At 39.9% G+C, this 22,273-nt stretch overlaps 2 protein-coding genes across 2 annotated transcripts; both read right to left on the reverse strand.

Annotated features, from left to right (window-relative positions):
• Window positions 1-461: 461 nt before the first annotated feature.
• chic1 (cysteine-rich hydrophobic domain 1) lies at window positions 462-8,124 on the reverse strand (the record flags this gene model as incomplete). Its single annotated transcript, XM_080036180.1, has 6 exons — window positions 462-1,861; window positions 2,383-2,442; window positions 2,915-2,971; window positions 3,702-3,857; window positions 4,912-4,966; window positions 7,979-8,124. 6 exons carry the CDS (start codon window positions 8,122-8,124, stop codon window positions 1,811-1,813), a joined length of 525 nt encoding a protein of 174 aa, XP_079892306.1. The 3' UTR covers window positions 462-1,810.
• A 1,585-nt stretch (window positions 8,125-9,709) lies between these two features.
• cdx4 (caudal type homeobox 4) lies at window positions 9,710-12,700 on the reverse strand (the record flags this gene model as incomplete). The annotated part of the gene is made up of 3 exons (XM_080035677.1): window positions 9,710-9,940; window positions 10,601-10,746; window positions 12,265-12,700. The coding sequence occupies 3 exons, from the start codon at window positions 12,698-12,700 to the stop codon at window positions 9,710-9,712; spliced, it is 813 nt and encodes a 270-aa protein (XP_079891803.1).
• Window positions 12,701-22,273: the final 9,573 nt, after the last annotated feature.

Raw genomic sequence — 22,273 nt, forward strand, 5'->3', positions numbered from 1 at the left:
CTCTGGTGCAGTAAACCAGACTTCAGTCTAAACAGGGACAGACTGTGAGTGTGAAAACAAAAAAAACAAAGGACCATAAAACCACTCACGCTGAAGTGAAGCCCAAACCAACGCAATAATCGGGGGTTGTGTCCAGATAAGGTGGAAAACATGCAGTATTCTGCAAAGCACTGGTCCACAACGTTAGAAAGTAGCAGCCGGTAATGGTAACAGCATTCCTAGAGTTTTACTAATGTGTCAACTCACTGCAGAAGGTCTTGTTAAAGTTAACGATTCAACACCTTGTTAAACATGACAGATAGCACACGTTTCTGAAGTGGGGCAGCAGGCAGTGGGCTGATGGTGCTTTTTAACTAAGATGACACATCTTGGTTTCAAATGAAAAAAGGGAGGCAAGCGCAAGGAAAAAATCAAAATCAACAATTTATTTTCTCTCTCTCCATAAGGATTAGGACAAACATTTAGAACAGGGGCAAATACTGGGAGGAGGATTTAAAATCTCCTTTGTACAAGAAACAGATTTTCGACCTGTACTTCTCTGTGGTTCACCGACTATAGGCACTCTAATACAACGCAATGCAGCCACTTGTCTACGCTTCAGGAAAATAATACCAACACCGGACAGAATGACTGAAACAAAACAACCATCTGCTCAATACAAAACATACTGTAGATGTGTGTGCTTCCTAACACATATGGAGGACCAAACACAGCACAGGGAAAATTATACAAAACTAAAAAAATAATAATACAAAGATGGGATAACATGATAGCAGATATATATGAGTGGAAGAGCTGAGTTCAAATCAGTATCTCCCAGCTGCACATGATAGATGCAAAACATCTCCACATGGAACGGACGACGAGCCGTTGAATGTCATCTTTATTGGCAAAAAGAACGTGGTAGCATGCACTGCTGTTGTCACTGGATGAATCTTCAGGATGCATTACCGTCTGAAATCCTGACTTATTAGTGCAATAATCAGTCCTAACTCTGGCATCATGTACATTGTAACTATATGGCTTACAAGGTAAACAGGTCCATTTAAACTAGAAAGGTACATAGACATCTTTCATTAATCGAACTATAGTACAGCAATATATTGGCAAAAAAACTAAAAAAACTAAAGAGCTAAGTAACTTTATGTAAACAAATGTATACCACTGTACAGCTTATTCTAACATGGTATATACAGGTCAAGTTATTTTACTAGCTAGTTCCCACATACAGAGGGTCAAATGTTAAGAAAAAAACACACAGGGTGAAGTTGTACACTGTACGTTAGGCAAATTCAACCGCCCCATCTACTTGCAAAGAACTGGATTCATAAAGAGGAAATCCAAAAAAACAGCATTTGAATCTACAGACTTGGTGAATAACAAAATGCCTTGCTCCGCCTCTTAGAGTTATTTTTAGTAAAACATACATAAGGCAAGGATAGTTAAGGAAGGTGGAGGCATCACATTCTTTGCAAGGGGTACTGACATAATAGATGGGGGGGGGGGGTACGGGTTGATGGTTCTTTGGGGTAAATGCACTTTTTCGAGAGTTTCACTTGTTTGTCACATGTAACAAAAACACATCTGAGTGCAACACAGGGGACATGTCTAGGTCTGTCAGGGGAAAAATGTGCAAAATCTGCTCTAAAGCAAAGTGACAGTGTTGCAAATTCTAAATGTACAAGGTACTGGGATAAGTACGGGGTCGTCACTAGAGACACCGGAGCAGACCCTTATTCCGACATACTGTATATACAAGGCACTAAGGAGAAGATTCAAGGGCCACACATCCAGTCTTTAAACAGCTGCCTCAGTCCGGTCGGAATATAGGATATTTGGGTAAGAATTCTATAAGAATCACCTAAAGAAGAAAAACAAAAAAACGTGATATCATTTAGGACAACTGCAAGGTGTCTAACAGTGTTAACTAGAGCTGTTAATTAATCCACTTGCAGAAAATACATCGGCTACAAATCGTTGACAAAGCAACCCTGTCTCCTAGAAATGACATTCACGTATATTTAATTTGCAAATATGTTACTGACAACATCACATTTTTCCTTTGCCAAAATATCTGATCTTGCAATATAGTGGTGAGCAGCATAATCAACCTTTATTCACGGCTATGTTTAGACCATAGCAAAACTATTTCTGTAACCTTAACCAAACTGACTTTTGGTCAAAAAGACATTTAGAGAAGTCATCGTTTACTCTGGGGAATTGTTCATTTTCCACAATTTTTCAGATTTATTTTAGATAACAGGATTATTTTATTAATCAAAAAAAATTAATTGGTTATTAATTGCTAATGGAAATAATCTAAAAGTTTCTCAAATTATGCAAATAATACCAAAATGATAGTGGTTTTGGTAGCATACTTACATATTCCATCATGTTACTGCTTTCACATTTTCTTCTACTGAGTTTCCAGTACAGCCCCAGCTGACGAGAGAAGAAAAGACACAGACACAATGAATGAGCATCTCTCTTACTCTCAAAAAGACACAAAGACAGCATGCACGCGTGCAAACACACGCACAAAGGAAAATCTGTCTGAAATCTCCCCGTCAGTGTCAGGGGAATTTGGGATCAGGGCTGTCTGGTCTCGCTGGGGTCAATCTGTGGCCAGACACCCTGAAGAGCTTCCTTTATGCCTTTGCACTGCTACTAGCTGTAATCTGTTGCTGCGAGACAAAACAAAATTAACATGGCATTTAACTGCTGACCTCCTGGTCTTCTCCGGCCACGTGCACCAGATCAGACTCAAACAGCTTTACGGGCTTGTGCGGCGGGTTATAATTTACAAAAACAGATTAATGGTTATTATCTATCACGATGAAACTCAACTTGGACTGCAAAAAGAAATCAAGCACTTTCACAAAGGTGCTTATGTGCAATTTGTCGTCTTTCTTACCTTGTGGTATAACCGGTTATTTTCCCACTCTAACAACTTGTGAATAGACCGTCTTGTCTGTTGGAAGAGAAAAAAAAATGTGTGTACATTAAAAGTGGAGTCAGGGATTCTGGAGAACGCTTGTAGTTAAAATCACTTTTTTGAAAACATCTGTGAATATCTCATCAAGATGCATTACCCGTCAAATTAGTACTGTGTGTTCTGAAAAAAATTCTGCTGTAAATACACAGCCTAGGCTCTGTACACTGGTATGTAAACAAAGGGTATATTAACAAAAGGGGCCACCAAATCTAGCAACATGCCCGTTTATAGAGCATAGGCTGTGTATTAAAACTCTATTTTTTTCATCACAGACAGGTAGCGGAACTCGAGGAGAGATTCATTGATTTTGACAAACAATGATTTTGATAACAAGCTTTGTCCAGAATTGCTGACTCCACCTTTAATGCGAACAGCAAAACATTCTTTGCTCAATTTAACACTTTAACAGGTAACAGTAACGAGCCACGTTGTTAAGGATTTATGGACTGAACCACCAATTTACCAGCTAGTAATTTCCACTTTGTTGTCATTAATTCTGAGTGGTACCACCACCTTCAAATAACACACCCTTGAGGAGCTGAGCGGCGCAATGCGTCATTTCTACACAGAGCCACTAATTGAACACGAGTTATTACCCTCAGCGCTTAAGACCAATGCGGCTCAATTGCTACAACAGCCCCTTAAGTAATCATGGCTGATGTTGGGGAGAGTTAAACTGTCCAACAACCAAGGTCTGGGAACTTACTCTCTTGTTGAGGCAGATGACAGGCCATAGACTGCAGCCTACTGTACAGCAGCAACACAGGCAGCCGCAGAGAAGCCACTTCACATTCACAGGCACGTTCTTCTTCAAACACGCATTCACCCTGCTGATGCTGGTTTTGAATTCCTCTGGTGCTACCTACAGAGAGAAAAGAAGGAGAAATGATAGATGTGTACAGTATACCAAAGTAAACTGTTCCAAGAGTTTATGCAGTGGTGGTGGTGGGGGGGGAGGTGGGGAGACTTCAAGCAATAACCATTTTGTTAAGAGAAGAGATAATTCAAGTGTTTGTTTGTAGGTGGCGCTGACATGAAAGATTCCTAATTGCTGCAAAGAAAAACCTGTGCACAAAGATCAAAGAGCTTTAGAAAAACAACAGGTAGATATTTGCAGATGTTGTCCAGAGATGAGATGAGATCTCTAAATAGTATGCCTCTGTGACTTGCTAACCGAGCTCTACACTGTTCAAGGCAAGGAGGGGGACTCAAAGGAGAGATAAGCTCAGTGCCTGTGGCCGCCCCGGCACAAACAACTTGAATGGATGCTCATTCCTTCTCTGAGTCTGTACGCCATAAAGCGGGGGTCGTAATCTTTTATGACAGGATGCAAAGGTCTCTTTGCAAACAGCCAAAGACCTCGGAATAAAGCCCAGCAGGGCCTGATCTGCACCCTTCAATCATCATAATTGTGACCTCATCCGTCAAGTGTCACCATGGGTCACAATGCTGAAGGTACTGTTTATTGCCCCACACTTCCCTCGGCCCGCTCTTACCCCTACAGCCTTTTTGTGTTTCTGCGTCCGACCCAGGAAGCTTTCCTTTCTTGTCTACGGCCCAGTCTTCATTTCATTATTTTATCACCTGGAGCTGGATCCACAGAAACACTGGGGTCCCCGCCAACAGAGCCCCATAGACGGCTTACTCATTTACAGAGCTGGACAGCAGCACATTCACACTCTTTTCTATTCACCGACTGTGGTGTGCGCCGCTTGAAATGCACCTCCGCCAGATCAAAACCACTCGGAGCGCTTTGAATGGGAGCGCTTTGGGGAAGTCAGGGCTGTTAAAGGCCCCAAAAGGACAATAGAATCACTGTGGCTTTAACTGGTTTATTCCTCATTTGAAATTGAACAGAGAGCACAGCCTGCAAGACTGACGATGACGTACACAAAAACTAAAAAGGGCAACTGTACCTTTCCCGTGAGAACAGAGGGAAACTCTGTGTCAAATCTGTTGCTCAGTCCAAACCTGAAAAAACAAAAGCAAAATGTGAGCATTGATATGGTAATACAAATGGTATCTGAAAATATACACAATCTACTATTGCTATGAACATAATGGGACTTAAAATATTATAGTAGCAAAATATTGTTTGATTATGTTGAGACATCATATGCAAAAACTTTTTTAGTCTGCATGTTCAGTGTAGTTGACAATGTTAAAGGTGAAGTAAGCGGTTTATTTATGTTAATATAAGTGTTAAATCGCTCTTTATTCATACAGTGATCACTTACATCAGGGGTGTCAAACTCATTTTGGTCTGAGGGCCACATACAGCCTCTCTGATCTCAAGTGGGCCGGACCAGTAAAATAATGGCAAAATAATGTACATATGTCAAATCCAAATCTTTAGCTTTGTTTTTCAGTTATATGCTTTATAACTCAGCCTACATATGTAACCTACATTATCACGGATCACAAGGGATCTCTGTAGCTCCCAGGAAATGTCTTAGTAAAGGTTGCAGCTGGCCATGGGAATAGGAGGTGCGGCGCGGAGCGCCGCAGCAAAAAATTTGGGGGTATTTTGCTCAAAGATGCCAATACGCACTAATGAAATAAACAACTGTTTATTTGAATACACAAATACAACAGGCACTGACCTTACAGTTGTCCAATTTTGTTTACTATATGTACAGGGACACATTTTGTGCAAACATGCAGACAGTACAAAATACAATTAAATAAAAGTGCAACTTCTACTGTTTTGATTTATTTTTAAATACAGAGTTTATTTGTTGTTTTGGAATACGTTTTTCCCAATTTAATTTAATTTTAATTTAACTTACTTTTTTTTTTTTAAATGCTCAGAAATGTGTGCTCTACAAGTCGCGGGCAGGATGTTTGACACCACTGCCTTAGACACTTGACACAATCAATCATCAATATTAGCATGCTATTTAGCCACATATATTGGCCTATTTACAGCCCTCAGAAAACTGACAGCTCTTCTTAGATGCAAGTTCATCAATTCATGGCTTAAAATCCTGAGCTGTCAGCAGACATTCCTAGCTGTAAGCCACGTAAGTTTCCTAACAGTTGGGAGCGTATGCAACGTGCGGATATGGCACAGGCTCCATGAAGAAAAGAAAAAAAAAAAAAAATTATTTTATTTTTTTATTTTTTTTCAGAATTGATTCAAATCGGCCGAATTGATTCGCGGGCCACATGCCTTGAGTTTGACACATGTGACTTACATAATGTGCACGTTTCATAAAGCCGATCTCTCAGTCAGCTGCTCTGCATGTAATCGGCAAATAGACTTTTTGGAGGATCCCAACATATTTATCCAATCACAAGAGAGAACGCTACAAACCAAAACCCGTCTCACTCATGGTCTCACTGCCGGTGCAAGCCAGAGCAACAGATGGGTGAATGTTTATGCGCCTACAATCGTGGAGCAGGTAAAAATCCTTCCCAATGTCTAGTTTGATGGTTTTTATCATGTTTTATCACACTTATGGATCTGAGATGATGCTAGATAACTCGCTGCTTGAAGACCGCAGTTCATTAATGTGGTGACGTAGGGACGAGCGAGGGGACTGCTAACTGCAGTAACTGACAGGAAGTTAGCTAAAAGAACCATTCCGCTTACAGCACCTTTAAATGAGGGACATTAAATCAAACACAACTACAAAAGGACGGCATGAAGGATGGCTTTTTCCAATGGTAGCTGTTGATATAAAGAGAGTAAAGATGCATACGTCCAGGTGACCAAGTGGCAACTTTCTTAGCAACAAACCAAGACAATAATATTTAAGTTAGCATAAGTAAATTGCTTCAAGTCAAAAATTAAAAATTAAAGAACTATAACTAAGACGATAAACACCCTTAAGCTTCCTATAAGCCACAAGTGCTTATACCTAATTTTACATGGGCATCAACGGTTTTGTGTCATAGCTACCAGTAATGAAAGAGTAGTGTCTTTGCATTTATACTGTCAATGATCCAAATTCACATATGCTGTGTGGCCTGTCCTCACAGCATATCTATATATACACATACAAGTTTGTTTACACCCTTGTCTTTCTCAGAGGGAGACCATTTGTGGTGTCAAAATTGTCAGGTCTGTAGAATAAGAGAAGAATGACAAATTAGTTAACAGTGTGCGGGTGCATTATCAGTTCTCATTGGGCTCTATAGTAGTGTTGGTTTGCCATGAGCTGTTGGTGTAGCAGCTGATTTTTGTTGTTGTTGATGATAACATTGTTTTTTGTATTAAGCTTTACCATATGTGCTGATGTTCTTGTGTCTTTCCTTCAAAAGGTCAAAGGTCACCATAGTAACAATAATAGATGTGATGAGTTTGAATTTGATATCTGAATTATTATTATTATTATTATTAAATCAGAATCCGGATGCAAAATTGGCAAAGAGTAGGCTGAGGAATGTTTCCAGCTGGGACACAGCATCCGCTGGTAAGGTTATTGTTAAGGTCAAGGTGATAAAACTCACTACATTCCTAAATTAGTCCAAATTAAGCTTCCTGATCCACTCTTGTTAACACCCTGATAGAGGGCTTCAATCATAATGTAACTCAGGAGCTGTCATCACCATGTAAACAGTGATGTACAACAAGTTTTAAGCAGGGCTAAAGCCGGTGGCGCTGAGCTGACTTGACTCACTAATGTGCGCGTTGACAGCCCAGACTGATGTTGATGTATTTGCAGCTCGGTAATACTTATGTTACAAACACAGACAGACCTCGAGCTAACGGGGCATCACGGGTAAACTTGCCTGACAATGAATATCGCTTGCTTGTCTACCGGTTTTATGTTTGACATGGGGACACATGACTGGTAACCGTACTTTGTGTCGTAGTAATAATGTTATAACGCAAAACACACGGCTAACTATTTAGTGGTTGTGTTTGTTTGGCATTAGCTAGCAGGCTAGCATCAGGAAAGCAGGCTAAGGGTGAACACAGCAAAACAACAAAGCGACAACCGGACACCCAGGGGCGACACACGCGATTCTGCTTACACTGTGATGTGGCCAGCCCCTCGCATGACCACGGGCTCCGGGCAGTATCTAGGCAAGTGTTCCTCACTCACTACGTGCTCATCTTCTTCGTCTTCCAACTCATAAATGGTATCAAAGTCCGCCATGTTGGGTAGTAAGACGCTCATGACGTCTCCCCGCGGGGCCGCGCACGGACGCACGAGCGGGCGCGCGGAGCAACAGCTGTGTGCTGAGAGCGAGCAGAGGCGCACCGAAGCTGAAAAAGGCGACCAACCATCTAACGTCCGTGGGACATGACAGATACACATTATTAGTGCTGTGGCATCTATTAGACCCCTGCCACATTCACTGTTTAAACAGTGATTTATTTTGTAAGTTCTGCAGTTTGCATCTGGTATGATCAATGAACTTCTTCTGACATGGACATATAGGTCAAAGTCAGTAGCCTAGGCTAAAAGGCGTTCAATCTAGCCACACAGTTAACATGTCACTTTCACTAATTATGAACCCACACTTTAAACCCATAAACATGAACCTTCGTTTCTTTGAACCTGCCTCACTCCAAACCTTTAAGAGACCAATACGGATACAATGTTTCTCAGTGGAGCTGAATAAATGAATGAATGCTAAACGAAAGTGTGCTTGATGATGACATAGTAGCACGTGTTCTGAAAGATTACATCAAGATTATAGTGGCAATGGCATAGGTCAAGTGTTGAATAGATTTTAACTGCCACATTCATCTTTGAACACTTTGGCCTATATATAATTCCTGCGATGTCAGAGATTGCCCACAGACAAGCCTTGCGGGCTAAACGTGCAAAACAAAGTCTGGATGATTTGCTGCAAGAAGACAGTCTATGTTTAAACTTTTGAAATGGCAACTTTTGAAATGGCATCTACTTATTTGGTCAAAACTGTTGAAAGTTCATTCAGTAAAATTAAGATGCATTATATTGACATGCATACTGCATATAAGCCTGGAAATGATATGGTTAGGGTCCAAACGTTTTGTTCTGTAATAGGCCTATATGCTGATGTATTGAGAACTGTAAAAAAAAAATGTAAACAGCAAAAAAATGGAAACCAACCCCATTAGAGCTTTTTCGATATTTCTGGAAGGCTTGAGATGAGATGAGCATTTCAAACACAACGCTTGGTGCATACGTTTTTTCCAAGCAAAATCAAGAATGAATAATTAAGAAACATGACGTAGGTTTACTACGAAAAAACAAACAATTTATTTACATTTTGAGTTGTCATCAAACGATCGTCCCATACCCGTATCATTTACAGCCGCCCCCAAAGCGGATTCAATTGTGCTTAAGAATTGTGTGAATGATTTGTCAAATCAAAAGCAGTTTGGCACGAGCTACATACAAGTCACTTTAAAACTTCATTAAAATGTCCCTGAATTCTCATTTTTTATTCACATAGGCCACACTTCATCACATACACAAAAAAGGATATTTATATCTTATTAACTCACAAACAATTTATAGCTTTTAAGTTGGAAACACGTCGATTTTTTCATATTTTTTCTTCTTCCAAATCCCCACGTTATTATAACTATTCTATTAAAAAAAGCAATATTTTCAAGAGCCTCCAGCATTTCGCTGCTATAAATGAAATCTTTATCCACAGCCTGGTGCTTCAGGACGTGAGGTCAGATCCTCTTGCTGTCTATCAAGTGTCCTGTCAGCGTGTCGGAGTGCTCGGTTATGTTGGATGGTCCGGAGAGTGAACTGAACTTTACAGAGTCACAGTCACTTGCTGTATATTCCTGATCGATGGCAAGGTGTTCATTCCCTGAGGAGGAGGGTACATATGGATGTCTGTGGGGCTGAGAGACCCGGGTACCGGCAGAGGGCTCACTGAACCCGGGTCACTGTGCACAGACCCCCCGCTGCCGTCAGACTGGCCCAGCTTCTTCTTGATCAGTTTTCTCTCTTTGGCCCGGCGGTTCTGAAACCAGATTTTCACCTGGTAAAAAGAGAAAAAAGAAAATAAGGTCAATCTTTTTGGCCTTGTTTCATCTCCACGTCAGACATTAATACCCTACAACAAATAAGAATAAGAACCTGGATAGAAAATAAAAACTATCAATAAACAACAATAGAAAAATATTCTCTTGAGTTTGAGTTACATTCGTTCAATTTACGTGTCTTAACAAAATACAATTCCTAGAAAAAAAGAGATACGTATGACATAGTAATAAAAAATATAGCTGCCTAGTAAGTATAATGGATAAATGTATAGGCCTATAATTATGTTATAATTCTGCTGTCATTTTTATCATTGTAAAATTATAAATTAAAAAAACAAAAACCTGTATGCACCATATGGTATTTTAAGGTACAATATAGGCTATTTGTAGCCTATTTTAATATTGAATTAAATCATGGAACAACTTATTTTTAGCCTACAAAAAACCTGAGACAGCCTTTAAAGGCAAATGTATTTATGTTTCTTATGGAAATATGCAAAGCCATAATAAAACTAAATATTTTGTTGATCCTATCGTCATTTTCTAAGTTGCACGTGTGAAAACGAATCATCCACGTGGTGTCCCTGAATGCAATTATTTATCGGTTTGAAAATAAAAAGCAGGTAGAAGCATTGCATTGTTATGTAGGGACATACCTGTCTTTCCGACAGACCGAGGTTGACAGCCAGTTCAGATTTCCTCCTGATGGTGATGTATCTATTGAAATGAAACTCCTTCTCCAGCTCCAGCCTCTGGTGGTCTGTGTAAACTACCCTGTATTTCTCCTTCGTTCTTGTTTTACCTGCGAATGTGACGAGAACAAACACACACCATTAAGATCTTGCTCTTATTTAGTTTTTCTTTCTTTTCTTCTTCTTTTTATCAGCCAAGTGGTTGAACTGGAAGACTTGCAGAGAGGAGGCTGCATGCCATGACCGGCCTATCTGCACATAGCATCTTTATTGTCTGCTTTTAAAATACACATGTCTTTGCCTCGTCTTCAGATACGCAAATTGAGCTTTATTTTTCTTGTTGCTTTGAAGACAGCTGTAGTGCATTGAAATTTAAACGGCCAACAACCAGATCTTTCACTGACAAGTTAGAAAAAAAACACAACAGATGCGATAAGAAAAACATAATATGCTATAGGCCAGAGATTGTGGCATTACTGAAATGTAAACACCTCCAGACAGCACAAGGGAGCATTCTAATTTGTTTTGTTTGGTTGGCATTTTTACAGGCCGATTATAGGAGTGCATGTGCAATTTTATATGCTAAAAACAAACGTCTGACTATGAAATATATGATCAAAACAATAATAATAATAAAAAAATGGGCACCAAGTTGAATTCGTTTTACGAATTTAAGTTAGCGTAGCACAGCAGAGCTTTTGTTTATTCTAGTCCTTGATAATGATAATAAAAAAAGGTTTGATCAGAAAATGCTAAGGCCTGCAGCAGGCTATCTGCTACTCCACGTTTGAAACGTCGGCTGTGAAAAATGTCACTCTTTCCGGCAATATAACTTTCGGAGAGGAAGGGAGGTTGGTGCATATCAAAGTGAAGAGGTGTTGAAAAGCAAAGGCCACCGCCTGGATATGACGGATAACACTCAAAACACCAAACAAAGTGACAGGGAAGTCGACCTCACATCTCCTGGAATAATGCCATTAACATCACAACTGGGCCTGGCGCCCGATTCCTCACACCTACTTCTTCTTCCTTTCTTTTTTAAAATGTGTTTATTTCCTCCACATCAGAGAGTATACTGTACACTGACCTGTTGACCTTACGTCTTGTTCCCCATCAAAGTTATTAGATATGGAAATTATTTTATGGACACGTTAGACTGATTCCGTCTAGGCCTACTGCAAATACGATGCAATTTATTAATAGGCTAGTATTTTATTCGATTATAGACCATACATGTCCACATTTTGTTCACAATTTACACGGTTATTAGCCTTAACGCAAAAAAACAAACATGTAAAGGCCAAATGTCAAAAGAGCAGTGTCCTCCTGTTCTTCCATGTTCTGTCGAGTTCTTATGCACATTCAACTTTTGGTCTGTCGATGCTTTGCTCTTGTTTTTAATTATACGAATACGATACAATTTTTTATATGAAATGACACTTAACGGCCAGCATAAACTCATCCAAATTGAATGCGTAAAATCCTTTAGGGCTCAAGCCGCAACACAAACTCTTTTGTGCATGCGTACAAATCTACAGCTTTTGTTTTGTTGCATAACATAGCCAATGTAAAACAGAAAACCATAATTTTCATCATTTTGGCAAGGTGTTTAAAGAAGATAAACTCACCAGTAGAAGATGATTGCGCAGTTTTACTCATCCACTGGAATGAATTGCGTCTTTCTCTATCGGGGGAAAGTTGTGCTACAGTAACGTTCTCCGGCGGCGGCTGTAACACCGCAGCTCCTGGAGGATGCATATGACTGTACTCAGACGAGCAGTACGGAACCTGTCCAGGGGACGAGTTGTTCATGGGTGTGGGAATAGTATTAGGTGGTCCCAGACTATAGGCGCCCCAGTCCTCCCGTGGAGCGCCATATGAAGGTCCCCAACTCCCCGAGGACTGTGCGTGCGTATCCATGTTTGGCACATGATGGTATCCAGTAAAGTCGGGATACTGTGGTGTCGAAACAAAGTTCTGTGGAGGCAGATTGATGCTCGATCGTCGTACTGGCCCTTGGTGATACATGCCGCTTTCCTTATCCAGAAGGTATCCCACATACATGATTTGTAGAGAAAAACTATTCGATGAAGTTAAAGCAGCAGAGGTGAAATGCGGCCTATTTTAAGGCGACCATCGCTGCCCTGAAACTGTGAAACAATCCTTCTCCTTTGTCTGTTTAGTCCAAATTGGTTCCCAGTGTGAATTGCGAAGTAGTTCCAGTCTGTCCCCAGTCTCACATGATGTGGCTCTGTTGACAAGATGGTAAAGGTATACTAAAGCCTGCCTGACGTCAGGCAACTCCTCTACTCTGTAGAGATTTGCATTCAAATGAGAGTGACCGGTGCTGCAGGCCCAGCTGTCCCCTTGCGCCTGTCCCGCAGCGCGTCATCACCTGACAGTGGGCCTATCCTGGACATGGGATCTCCTCTCATTGAATACATTAACACCATGGCCTATCAGCTGCACATTCTGCAATAAAACAGGGCAACACGTCCAAAAACGCACCAAGTGAAAAAGACCTGTGCGCAATTGCGCGCGTACATATTGTTTTATAATAGGACTTTTCTTAGGCATTCAGTTTCTAATGAGTTAAACCCTAGCACGTTAATACAGAACCGAGAAAGGAATGTATCTGGCATTCGTCCTTAACGTTCTTTTTAACACATGTTTATATTACTTTTGGATTAAAAAGTGGTGGGACATTTCCAACCACGCTTCACGTGTAAATCCCATCTTTATTTGTTAAGATATTCACTTGCAAACGAGGTGCAAAGTATGAGAGACTTTCTCTTGAAGCAAGCCGGACCTTTCGTATTCCGTGTTCACACCTCAAGGTCGCACTTCACAGCTAATTCCGGTTACAAGGAAACTCCAACAACCCCCTCTGTGACAAACAGCGGCCCTCGACACATCAGTCGCCGCTGTCCCCCTGAAATTACAGTGGATTTGTTTTACTGCCATCATGTCTAAAACGTGTCATGGGTCCCAGGGAACTAATCTGCCCAACCTAGAAGAGATAACAATTGAGTTTTAATAATGCATTTGGATCCATTCATTCAGTTCAAGTTAATATATATTGCCACTTCCGTCCAATGAGTTAATTCAGCCCAATAATGTTACTTTCGCACTTGTATTGTTAAATTTCTTAAATTATTGTATTATTATTATTATTATTATTATTATTATTATTATTATTATTATTATTATTATTATTATTATTATTATTATTATTATTATTATTATTATTATTATTTATTTTTTAACCAATAACCATTGACTCAATTGCAGGCTTAAGTCTGAGCTGTCCTCTTGTGCGTTTGTATTGATCATTATAATTGGATAATGTAATCCATCTGGGATAACACCATTTTGAGTAACACATTCTTCTTTTTCTCACATTTATTCCTTCCTTTGGTATTGTTCTGGTTAATCTGGTAGGTCATTGGCTGACTAATTGGTTTGCCTTATAAAAAGCGCAAAGTCATAAATGTAGATGGATGCATGTGCCTGAAGCTTCTGTTTATTGACCACAACATATTTATGAGACAGTGTAATCGACTTGGCCTCTGACAGTCTACAGCCAGTCAGTCATATTCTCTGAAAGCCTAGAATTACGCGCCCTGGCTCTCCCAAGAGTACCTATTTGGAGACGCATGGAGAAAACGGACCTCCACTACACCGGAAGCAAGATGGGGCCACGCCCCAAACTCATTTCATTGGTCAGAATTGTAACCTACTCTGAGTTTGTTTTCACTTTACGCTGCAGCTCCGACTGAAGAAAGAGTGTCACTGCAACAACGCGACCCTGTACAGTTTAAAGCAAAATCACTCCATAGAAATCTCCATTTTTATAATTTCCATCAGTAGCGTAGTTCTCAGCCCTCGTGCCGTTCATATGCGTTCAGTACACTCTCAGTTTCTCCCGGCGAAAATGAAATCCAAGCTGTGGCCGCCATTGCTACAGTTTTTAATTCAGGTTTTTAAAAGATTTATAAGTTATTAATTGGGTTTTTGATAACATTGTTGGTGAGAAATGTGTGTCATACTTTCACAATCTTCACTCAGTGAATGTGTACGATTTAGTTTGATGGTTATCACGAGTATTATTCTGGACATCGCAAGGTTTGTTTATCTTTGATCAGCTGCTTGAACAACGTGCATTTGTTGATAGCAGAGATTGCACTGATTGTGAATTAAACAGACGGATTTCAGAAGATGTACACAAAGCTTCGTTGCTTCATTCATCTTCTACCTCAACATCTACTTTTTACCACCGTCCTGGCCACTTGGGACCCTTAACAAACTGACGTATTTTACTGTGTACTAGCACCATAACCGGTGGAAACCGTGTATTATTATTCACCGCTAGGTGAACTCCGGCAGTAAAACAAAAAGAAGAAAACAAATTCAGAGTAGGTTACAATTCTGACCAATGAAATCCACTTCCGGTGGAGCTCCACTTTCCCCATGCGTCTCCAAATAGGTGCCTCTCGCCCTGGCTGTCAGTTTGATCCAGTTTCCCCTCGATTATGACACGATTTCACTTGTTGTCCCGCCTCTTTGGAAGAAAGCTTCACCAGAGACTCGGGAAGCTATACATTGATGTATTTCATCTTTAAAAACAGCTACATTTATGTGTAACTGACTGGATGAGTTTCTTTTTGGGGTGAAAAACAAAGATCAGAGTTAGTGAGGAGAAAGGTCTGGTCAGGCCCTTTGAGAATAATGTATTAATTTATGTATTTCGCTAGGGATTACATCACTTTCACATGGTGTATTTTATTTCTTCATGGTTTTACTGTATTTGCTCTGAGGTTCTGTCCTTTGGTTTCGACGGTGTGCAGGTTGTTCATTCAGACTCACTGCTCCCCTCTTGTGGATGTATACAGCTGCTGTAGTCAAACTCTTGGTTGTTGAAAACTCAGCCCAACCACAGGACTAATTGACCTCAAGAGGGCAGCCTCCACCAACAGAAAAACTAAAACTGTAATGCTTTTTACACCACGTTGTACACATCAGAGTATAATCCCACAATGCATTAATCCATGTGATTTTGCAACCTTCTTTTCCACTGATTTAAATAGACCTTTTTTACTTAACTGTCCATCCTGTAACATTTTCTGCAGCAGTCCTTTCTAAAATTCAACCACAGAACAATCAGTTGCACATACAGGTGATACTCGTATTATTAGAATATCATGGAAAATGAATTGGAATTGAGGCAAGAATTCATTCAAAAGGGGCCCAAACCAAGTACTGAGTACATATGAATGATTATACTTTATAGAGGGCCGACATTTCTGTATTTAAAGAATTATTGATTTCATGTAATATTCAAATTTTCTGAGATTTTGAATTTGGGGTTTTCATAAGCTATAATAATCAAAATAATAAGAAATAAGGACTTGAGATATCTCACTTTGCATGTAACGAGTTTATATAATATATTAGTTTCACCTTTTAAGTTGAATTATTAAAATAAATGAACTTTTGCATGATATTAAAATTTTTTGAGTTTCACCTGTATATTCAGTCCCGCCATACAGATGCTGTTACCATAAATGAAATCAACTATATTGATGATTAGTTGTTTCATTCATTCCAAAATGTGTGGAGATGAGTGATGGACATGATGCATGTCTTTTGTTGCTTTAGACTGGATGATGTTTTCGGTTTGAGTATATACCTTGTGATATAGGCTCATGATGTCCTCCCATTTTTCTCAGATTTTGAATTTTCTATTTCAGGGGAATTTCTGGCAACTCCATCATGAGCAAGATCAAAAGAGGAAGTTTGAGAAGAAGATATAATAATGAAACTCTGTACTTGAAGTCAGAGCATGTCACGAGGTGAGTTATAATGACTGTCAGACCTGTGATGCCGGGGGCGAACACAGCTCTGTGTCATTGTGGCTGCTGTCAGAGCTGTTCTGTCATTCAGGGTCAGAGTCAGATGTACAAGCATCAAACTATACTTAATCTTGACCAACCAGTACCTACAAAGTAACCAGAACCTAAACTTATCTAAAAATGAAGTGGTGTCAAAAGTGTCGTATTTTCAATTGAGGTGTAGTAGAAAATAGGTAGAAAATGAAGATATCTGAATACAAGATAAAGCTATAGTGAGTAACTTTTTCATACAAATGAATGTTGGTTACATTCAAGCCATCGTCAAACAAGTTGACACAAAGTTGATTAAGCCTATCAGGTCCAAAAAAATTGCTGTGTATTTATCAGTATGGCAGCGTTTACAAACTGGTGTCACCCCCTGACACTGGCGCAGGAGATCAGAAAAATCCCAAGATCACCAAAGAAATATTTCAGTTGTTGATTCTACAGGTAAGAAAAAACCTGGACGTACAGCAAAAGGAATAAAATCCATGTGCGATCACCAAACACTCCCTCATGTAGATGTGCAGACAGTGTTGTTGTTATTACACAGAATTCCTGGTGGGGGCCAACAGAAGGTACACACTATTGCTTTAAAATCCAATCGGTACTTAAGTACAGTACTTGAGTAAAACTAATTTTACTATTAGAGCACAATGTCACATGCTTAGAATGTGAACTGTATTTGAAGTTGGTTTACGCTCTAATATCTTTATCTCATTTTAATTTGTGGTAATGTGCCGATCTTAAACAACTTTAACAAGTTTTACTTCTGGGATATTAAGCCAATTAACTGAATGTAGATAAGTAGGACAAATACACTGGCTGACCACCTGTATTTGAATAATTATGTATTTTTGTATATATATATATATATATATATATATATATATATATTCACAGTATATATACAGTATATATGCAATGTGCAAATAAGCATACTTTCATTAATTGATATTAGTTATCCAGTGATGAAAGAATAAGATAAACTCTTAATTAATCTCGAGTTAAGTTTCTTTGTTAATTCTAAAGGGCAGAAAGAATAAAACAAAATAGAGTTACCTTTTCATTATTGCCTAGGATCTGTGAGGGTAGAAGTCCATCATGCTATATTTATTTGAGCTTGAATTATAATTGGGTTCTGAACCAGTAAATCAACCTACATCCTCTGTAAACAAACATGCATGTGTATTCACTAGGTGGCGCCATTGAGTTAGTTATGTCTCTGTCTCCTGTCTTCTCATGGCTGTGCAGAAACTCATTCATTAACTGTTGACCTTTGTGGAAAACTACAGGACCAGAAGACAGTGACTGTTATTCGTAGGTTTAATATTTAGCAAAACAATACTAGAAAATATCTTCTATAAAAATAAATGGATAAAACATCCTATGTTATGTCTGAGATCTGCAATAATTCTTCTGTCAAGCTGCCCAGATGTACAGCTTGTTGTACTAAAGTCGGTAGAGTTGCACTGCAAAAGATTGACAAGGTGATTGTGATAATATCCAGAATGATGTGAAGGGTCAAGCTGGGGTTTTTGTTTCGTGTCAGATCCGACTGTATTGGGATTCCAATGAGACAAACTGTTCTCACTTGCCAGCCAAGTGACAACTGTACATCAGGACAGAATTGCTTTAGTTCAAAATTATTATAATTTCATTTAAATTAAGGGGCTCATCCATTTTGTCTTAAGAGCTTTGTTGCAAAACCATGAATCCCTGGATACTGTGATTGGTCAAGGAGGAGTCAACCACTCATATAGAGTGATGTGAGTGATTGTGTGAAAAAAACTCAGAAAAGGGACCAAACGTATCAAAAGCCCTCTTCTATCCCCTGAGCTCAGCACAGTGTGTACATAGCTGACCAGTGACAGTCAGTGGTGAAGCAGCCCAAGAATTCAGTTTGGTTGCATAACTTCAACGATGTTATTGAAGTGGCCACGGCGTTCCTCTGCATGATGGGGAGGTAAAACAAGACCATCTGCTGCTATTTTTAGAGAAACTGCTTGCATGGCTGAGACACAGGCACCCATCCCAAGTTTATCATCTGTAACCCAAAACACATGTAGGGGAGAAGACTGCAAACACCAGTCATGTTTGTGTATTCTAAAGACCTTATTCAGGATATGACAGAATTAGATGTTGACGAATGAGAGAAATGTTTCTGTTTACAAGCTGTTATCTTAGAGTGAGGGAACATTTTCTATATCCTGGGGGGTCAGCCGGCGGGCGGGGGGTGTCAAGGAATTCAAGTGTTTTGGAGGGAGAAGTGGAACTTTTCTTGAAATCTCCTGTGGAAAATGAGAGCATTTGAATAATTTGAAGTACCAGGGATGAAGATACATGGATGCGCTTTTAAACAGGGAGTTCACATTAGGATCAGATCTTTCTCTTATTGTTGTTTCCCGAGTTTTAGGCGGCCTTAATCGTATATGATTTGTGGCAAAGCAAACCACCTAAAACTTCTGGTTGACACAGAAAAAACAATATGGAATCCCCTGAAATGAACAATCAAGGATGTGTTCCTTTGTGTATGATTTGCTGTAGGCCTAAGCAAAGCCACAACATGCCACTGCAAATGTTTGCAGAGATGAGACTGAAGCCAGAGTTCCAGACACACCACCACATTTGCAAACTGCAAACAGGAGGTTCTGGTGTGTTCCCCACATTTGGGGGATTTCAGTTCAGCCAAAAGTAGACACAAAGCAGCAGGGGGCAGATAACAGAATCAACTGGCAACACCAGAACCGGACAGACATTTCCCAGAGAGGGATTACTACTGCTACCACTACTACTACAAAAAAAGCATGCACCTATCTGAACTCCTTAATAACCCCGCCATTTTCAAATGTTTTATGCAACTGTCAACGGCATTTTCCCCAGGCCCTCCTAGTGTATGAGCTCTCTATACACCCTTTACCACCCGCCAGGAAGGTGAACAATGGGGGCAAATGGGTGAGCTGGTTTCACTGCACTTCGGCCATTCAACAGGCATTGATGAATCTGAAGGCCCCCTTCTCCTCCGAGGGAGCAGGAATGACAGTTCTGTCACAAAGTTCTCTGGAAACTATTTGAATTCAGAGAATTCCCTATCAGATACATATAGGGTGTATTCACACATGGAAAGTCCGTTAGTTCACTTGCTTTGGTCCAGACCAAATAGAATTTGGATTTTTTTGTTTGGTGTGGTCCACTTTCATATTGCCCCTTTTGCAAGTGAACCAGCATTACGAAGCAAAACCACACGTGATCTAAGGTCATTCATTCATTGGACAGACATTCTGGGGTGGAGAGAAGCAGGAAGAACGAAGTAAAAACTGCGAATTTATCATTGATATAATATGGAGTTAAAAATAATAAAAATGCCTACATCTAGCCTATAAATAAAGAAGAAAAATATCAAATTATTGTTGTTTCATATGTTTATAATATGTAGCCCTATGACAATGCCACGTTATGTGGCTTCTAGCCTACGATGTGAAACATAATTTTTACTGTATTTTTGCTGCTGGACGCGCGGCTCGCGTGAAGAATAGGCTCAAACTGAAACACAGCTGATTAAGCTGTGTATCAGCTGGGTGTCAGTTCGGCGCAGTTCAGCACCAAACTGACACGGGGACAGTATTGACGGTCCCGTTGGGAAGAACAATAAAAACACACACTTCATGCAAAGCGCAGCGTGAACCTGTTGGCACTGTAGGCTACGGGAGACGCTCCTCTCCATCTGATCGCTGATCCGCACGCATCATTATCAAATGTAATATTTTCGCTCGGGGCTCCCGGTCAAACCACAACTAATCTTCCTAACAATGGCGACAACAACACTTTCCCATAATGTGAAGCTGATGGCGATTTATTAAAAAAGAAAAGAAAGAAAAGGCGCAGTGCTTCCTGCAATTGGGTCGGATCGAGTCCGGCCAAATTCACACCACAAACGAACTGCAGCAGAGTGCGTTTTGAAGCGCATCGAGACTACCTCTTCAGCTGGGTCTCGGAGCGTTTGTTTGGTCCGCCCCCGAGTGCGATTGCTGTATTCACACCTGTCTGAAAGATGCGCACCGAAGGTGGAAGTGCACCTGAGTTCGTTTCAACCGAACTAAACACAGCATGTGTGAATACACCCATAGACTCTGTGCATCTGGACTTATCATGGAAGCAGGTGGTGGAATCAAAAGCACTAGTCTTATCTGATAAAAGTCTGCTTTCTGCTAGTCAGTAGTAAACAAACAGAGGATGTCAGAAAGGAGAACACATGATATAAATTAAGTAAACATTGAGGAATATTTCTTTCTTCTTTACGGACCATACAAGCTTTCCTAGGATTGTGTTGAAAGTATGTTTTGAGAGGGGGAAACGCAGTTTTTGAATTTTGAATGATTATTCTTACTAATTCATAACACATGAAGTGGCTGAGACAGAATAAAATGGCACTTTTTAATTTCCTGAAGAATGTAAAAGTCATTGAGACTTTGGCAATATCACAGATCCTCATAAATAATTTCCCAGGGTACACATGTGGTGTTAACAGGTGGATTAACCAGATGTTTCAGATGTTTGGCTGGAATCAACCATCCATCACTCCACCACTTTGGTTCATATTGAAATAGCTCAACAACTATTGTATGAAAATGAAATCGTGTGCAGACTTGAATTATCGTACTGACTTTGATGATCCTGTGAGCTTTCATCTAGCACCATTATGAGGTCAACGTTTGTACTTTTGAGTTAAAGTGTCTCAACTACTGAATTAATTATCCTGACATTTGGTTGGCTCACCCATTCATCTCACGATTCATTTGAATAACTACTAAATTCCCACCATAAACTGTGTACTTAGTTTTTATGAGCTAATTAGCACATTTTGGCATGCTAACATTATATCACTTAATCGTGGTCATGTGGATGTAGCATTGAACAAGGGGAGAGAGAGAGGAAATGATATGCAATTTAGATATTGTTATTACACTTCCCAACACAGGGCCTTCATCATGTCAGACATTCACATGCAGGCGACTACCCATGACAATATATTGACTTGTTTTCTGTCTTGTTTGTTTCTCCCCTTCGCCATGTCTTTATTTAGCTCTTATACGCTGTTGTTTTGGTATTTTTTCGTTGCTTGTATTTTGCTTGTTAAAGATGGACTGAAGCTAGGTAGTTTAAGGGGGACAGTATCCGGCTCATTGTTGTGCATTTAGGTGAGAGGCGCCATTCACCTTCATGAGCAGGGGTCTGGGAATAGCATTGTGTGGCCGTTTAAATGGGGAGAAGGGCCTTTGTGTTGTTTGATCGACGGCCCCAAATCAGCGTTTGATAGGATTTCAAGCTGCACAGGTTCCGTTGGCTCTCTGATGGTTTTTGGCATAGTTTCAGAAGTTCTCTGAATTAATTAACGCCTCTTTTCCATTGATTAATGGCGTGTTTTTGCAGCTATGTTTGCTTTGGGCAGAGGCTGTGTAAGCGTTCGAAGATGGGAGAGGTCATTTTCATAAATGCAGCGGTTAAATGAAACAAAAACAGACTGCACATTGGCTGTGGTACTTACATTCAAACAGAACATTTCTGAAATCTCAACATCCTGACTAAGGTTTCCCCACTTTTTTCTCTGTTAAATTAGATTTTTGGTGTGTAGTTTTTCTTTATGAAATTCAGAGTCAAAGGAAAGAGGGTGTTTTATATTCTACAAAGTATAAAGGCCTTCATGACAAGGTTGTGATTTTGGACCTTGGTCTTTACACTGAAAAAC

The sequence above is a fragment of the Ammodytes marinus genome (genome assembly GCF_949987685.1).
Source record: "Ammodytes marinus genome assembly, chromosome: 10".
Taxonomy (NCBI): domain Eukaryota; kingdom Metazoa; phylum Chordata; class Actinopteri; order Uranoscopiformes; family Ammodytidae; genus Ammodytes; species Ammodytes marinus.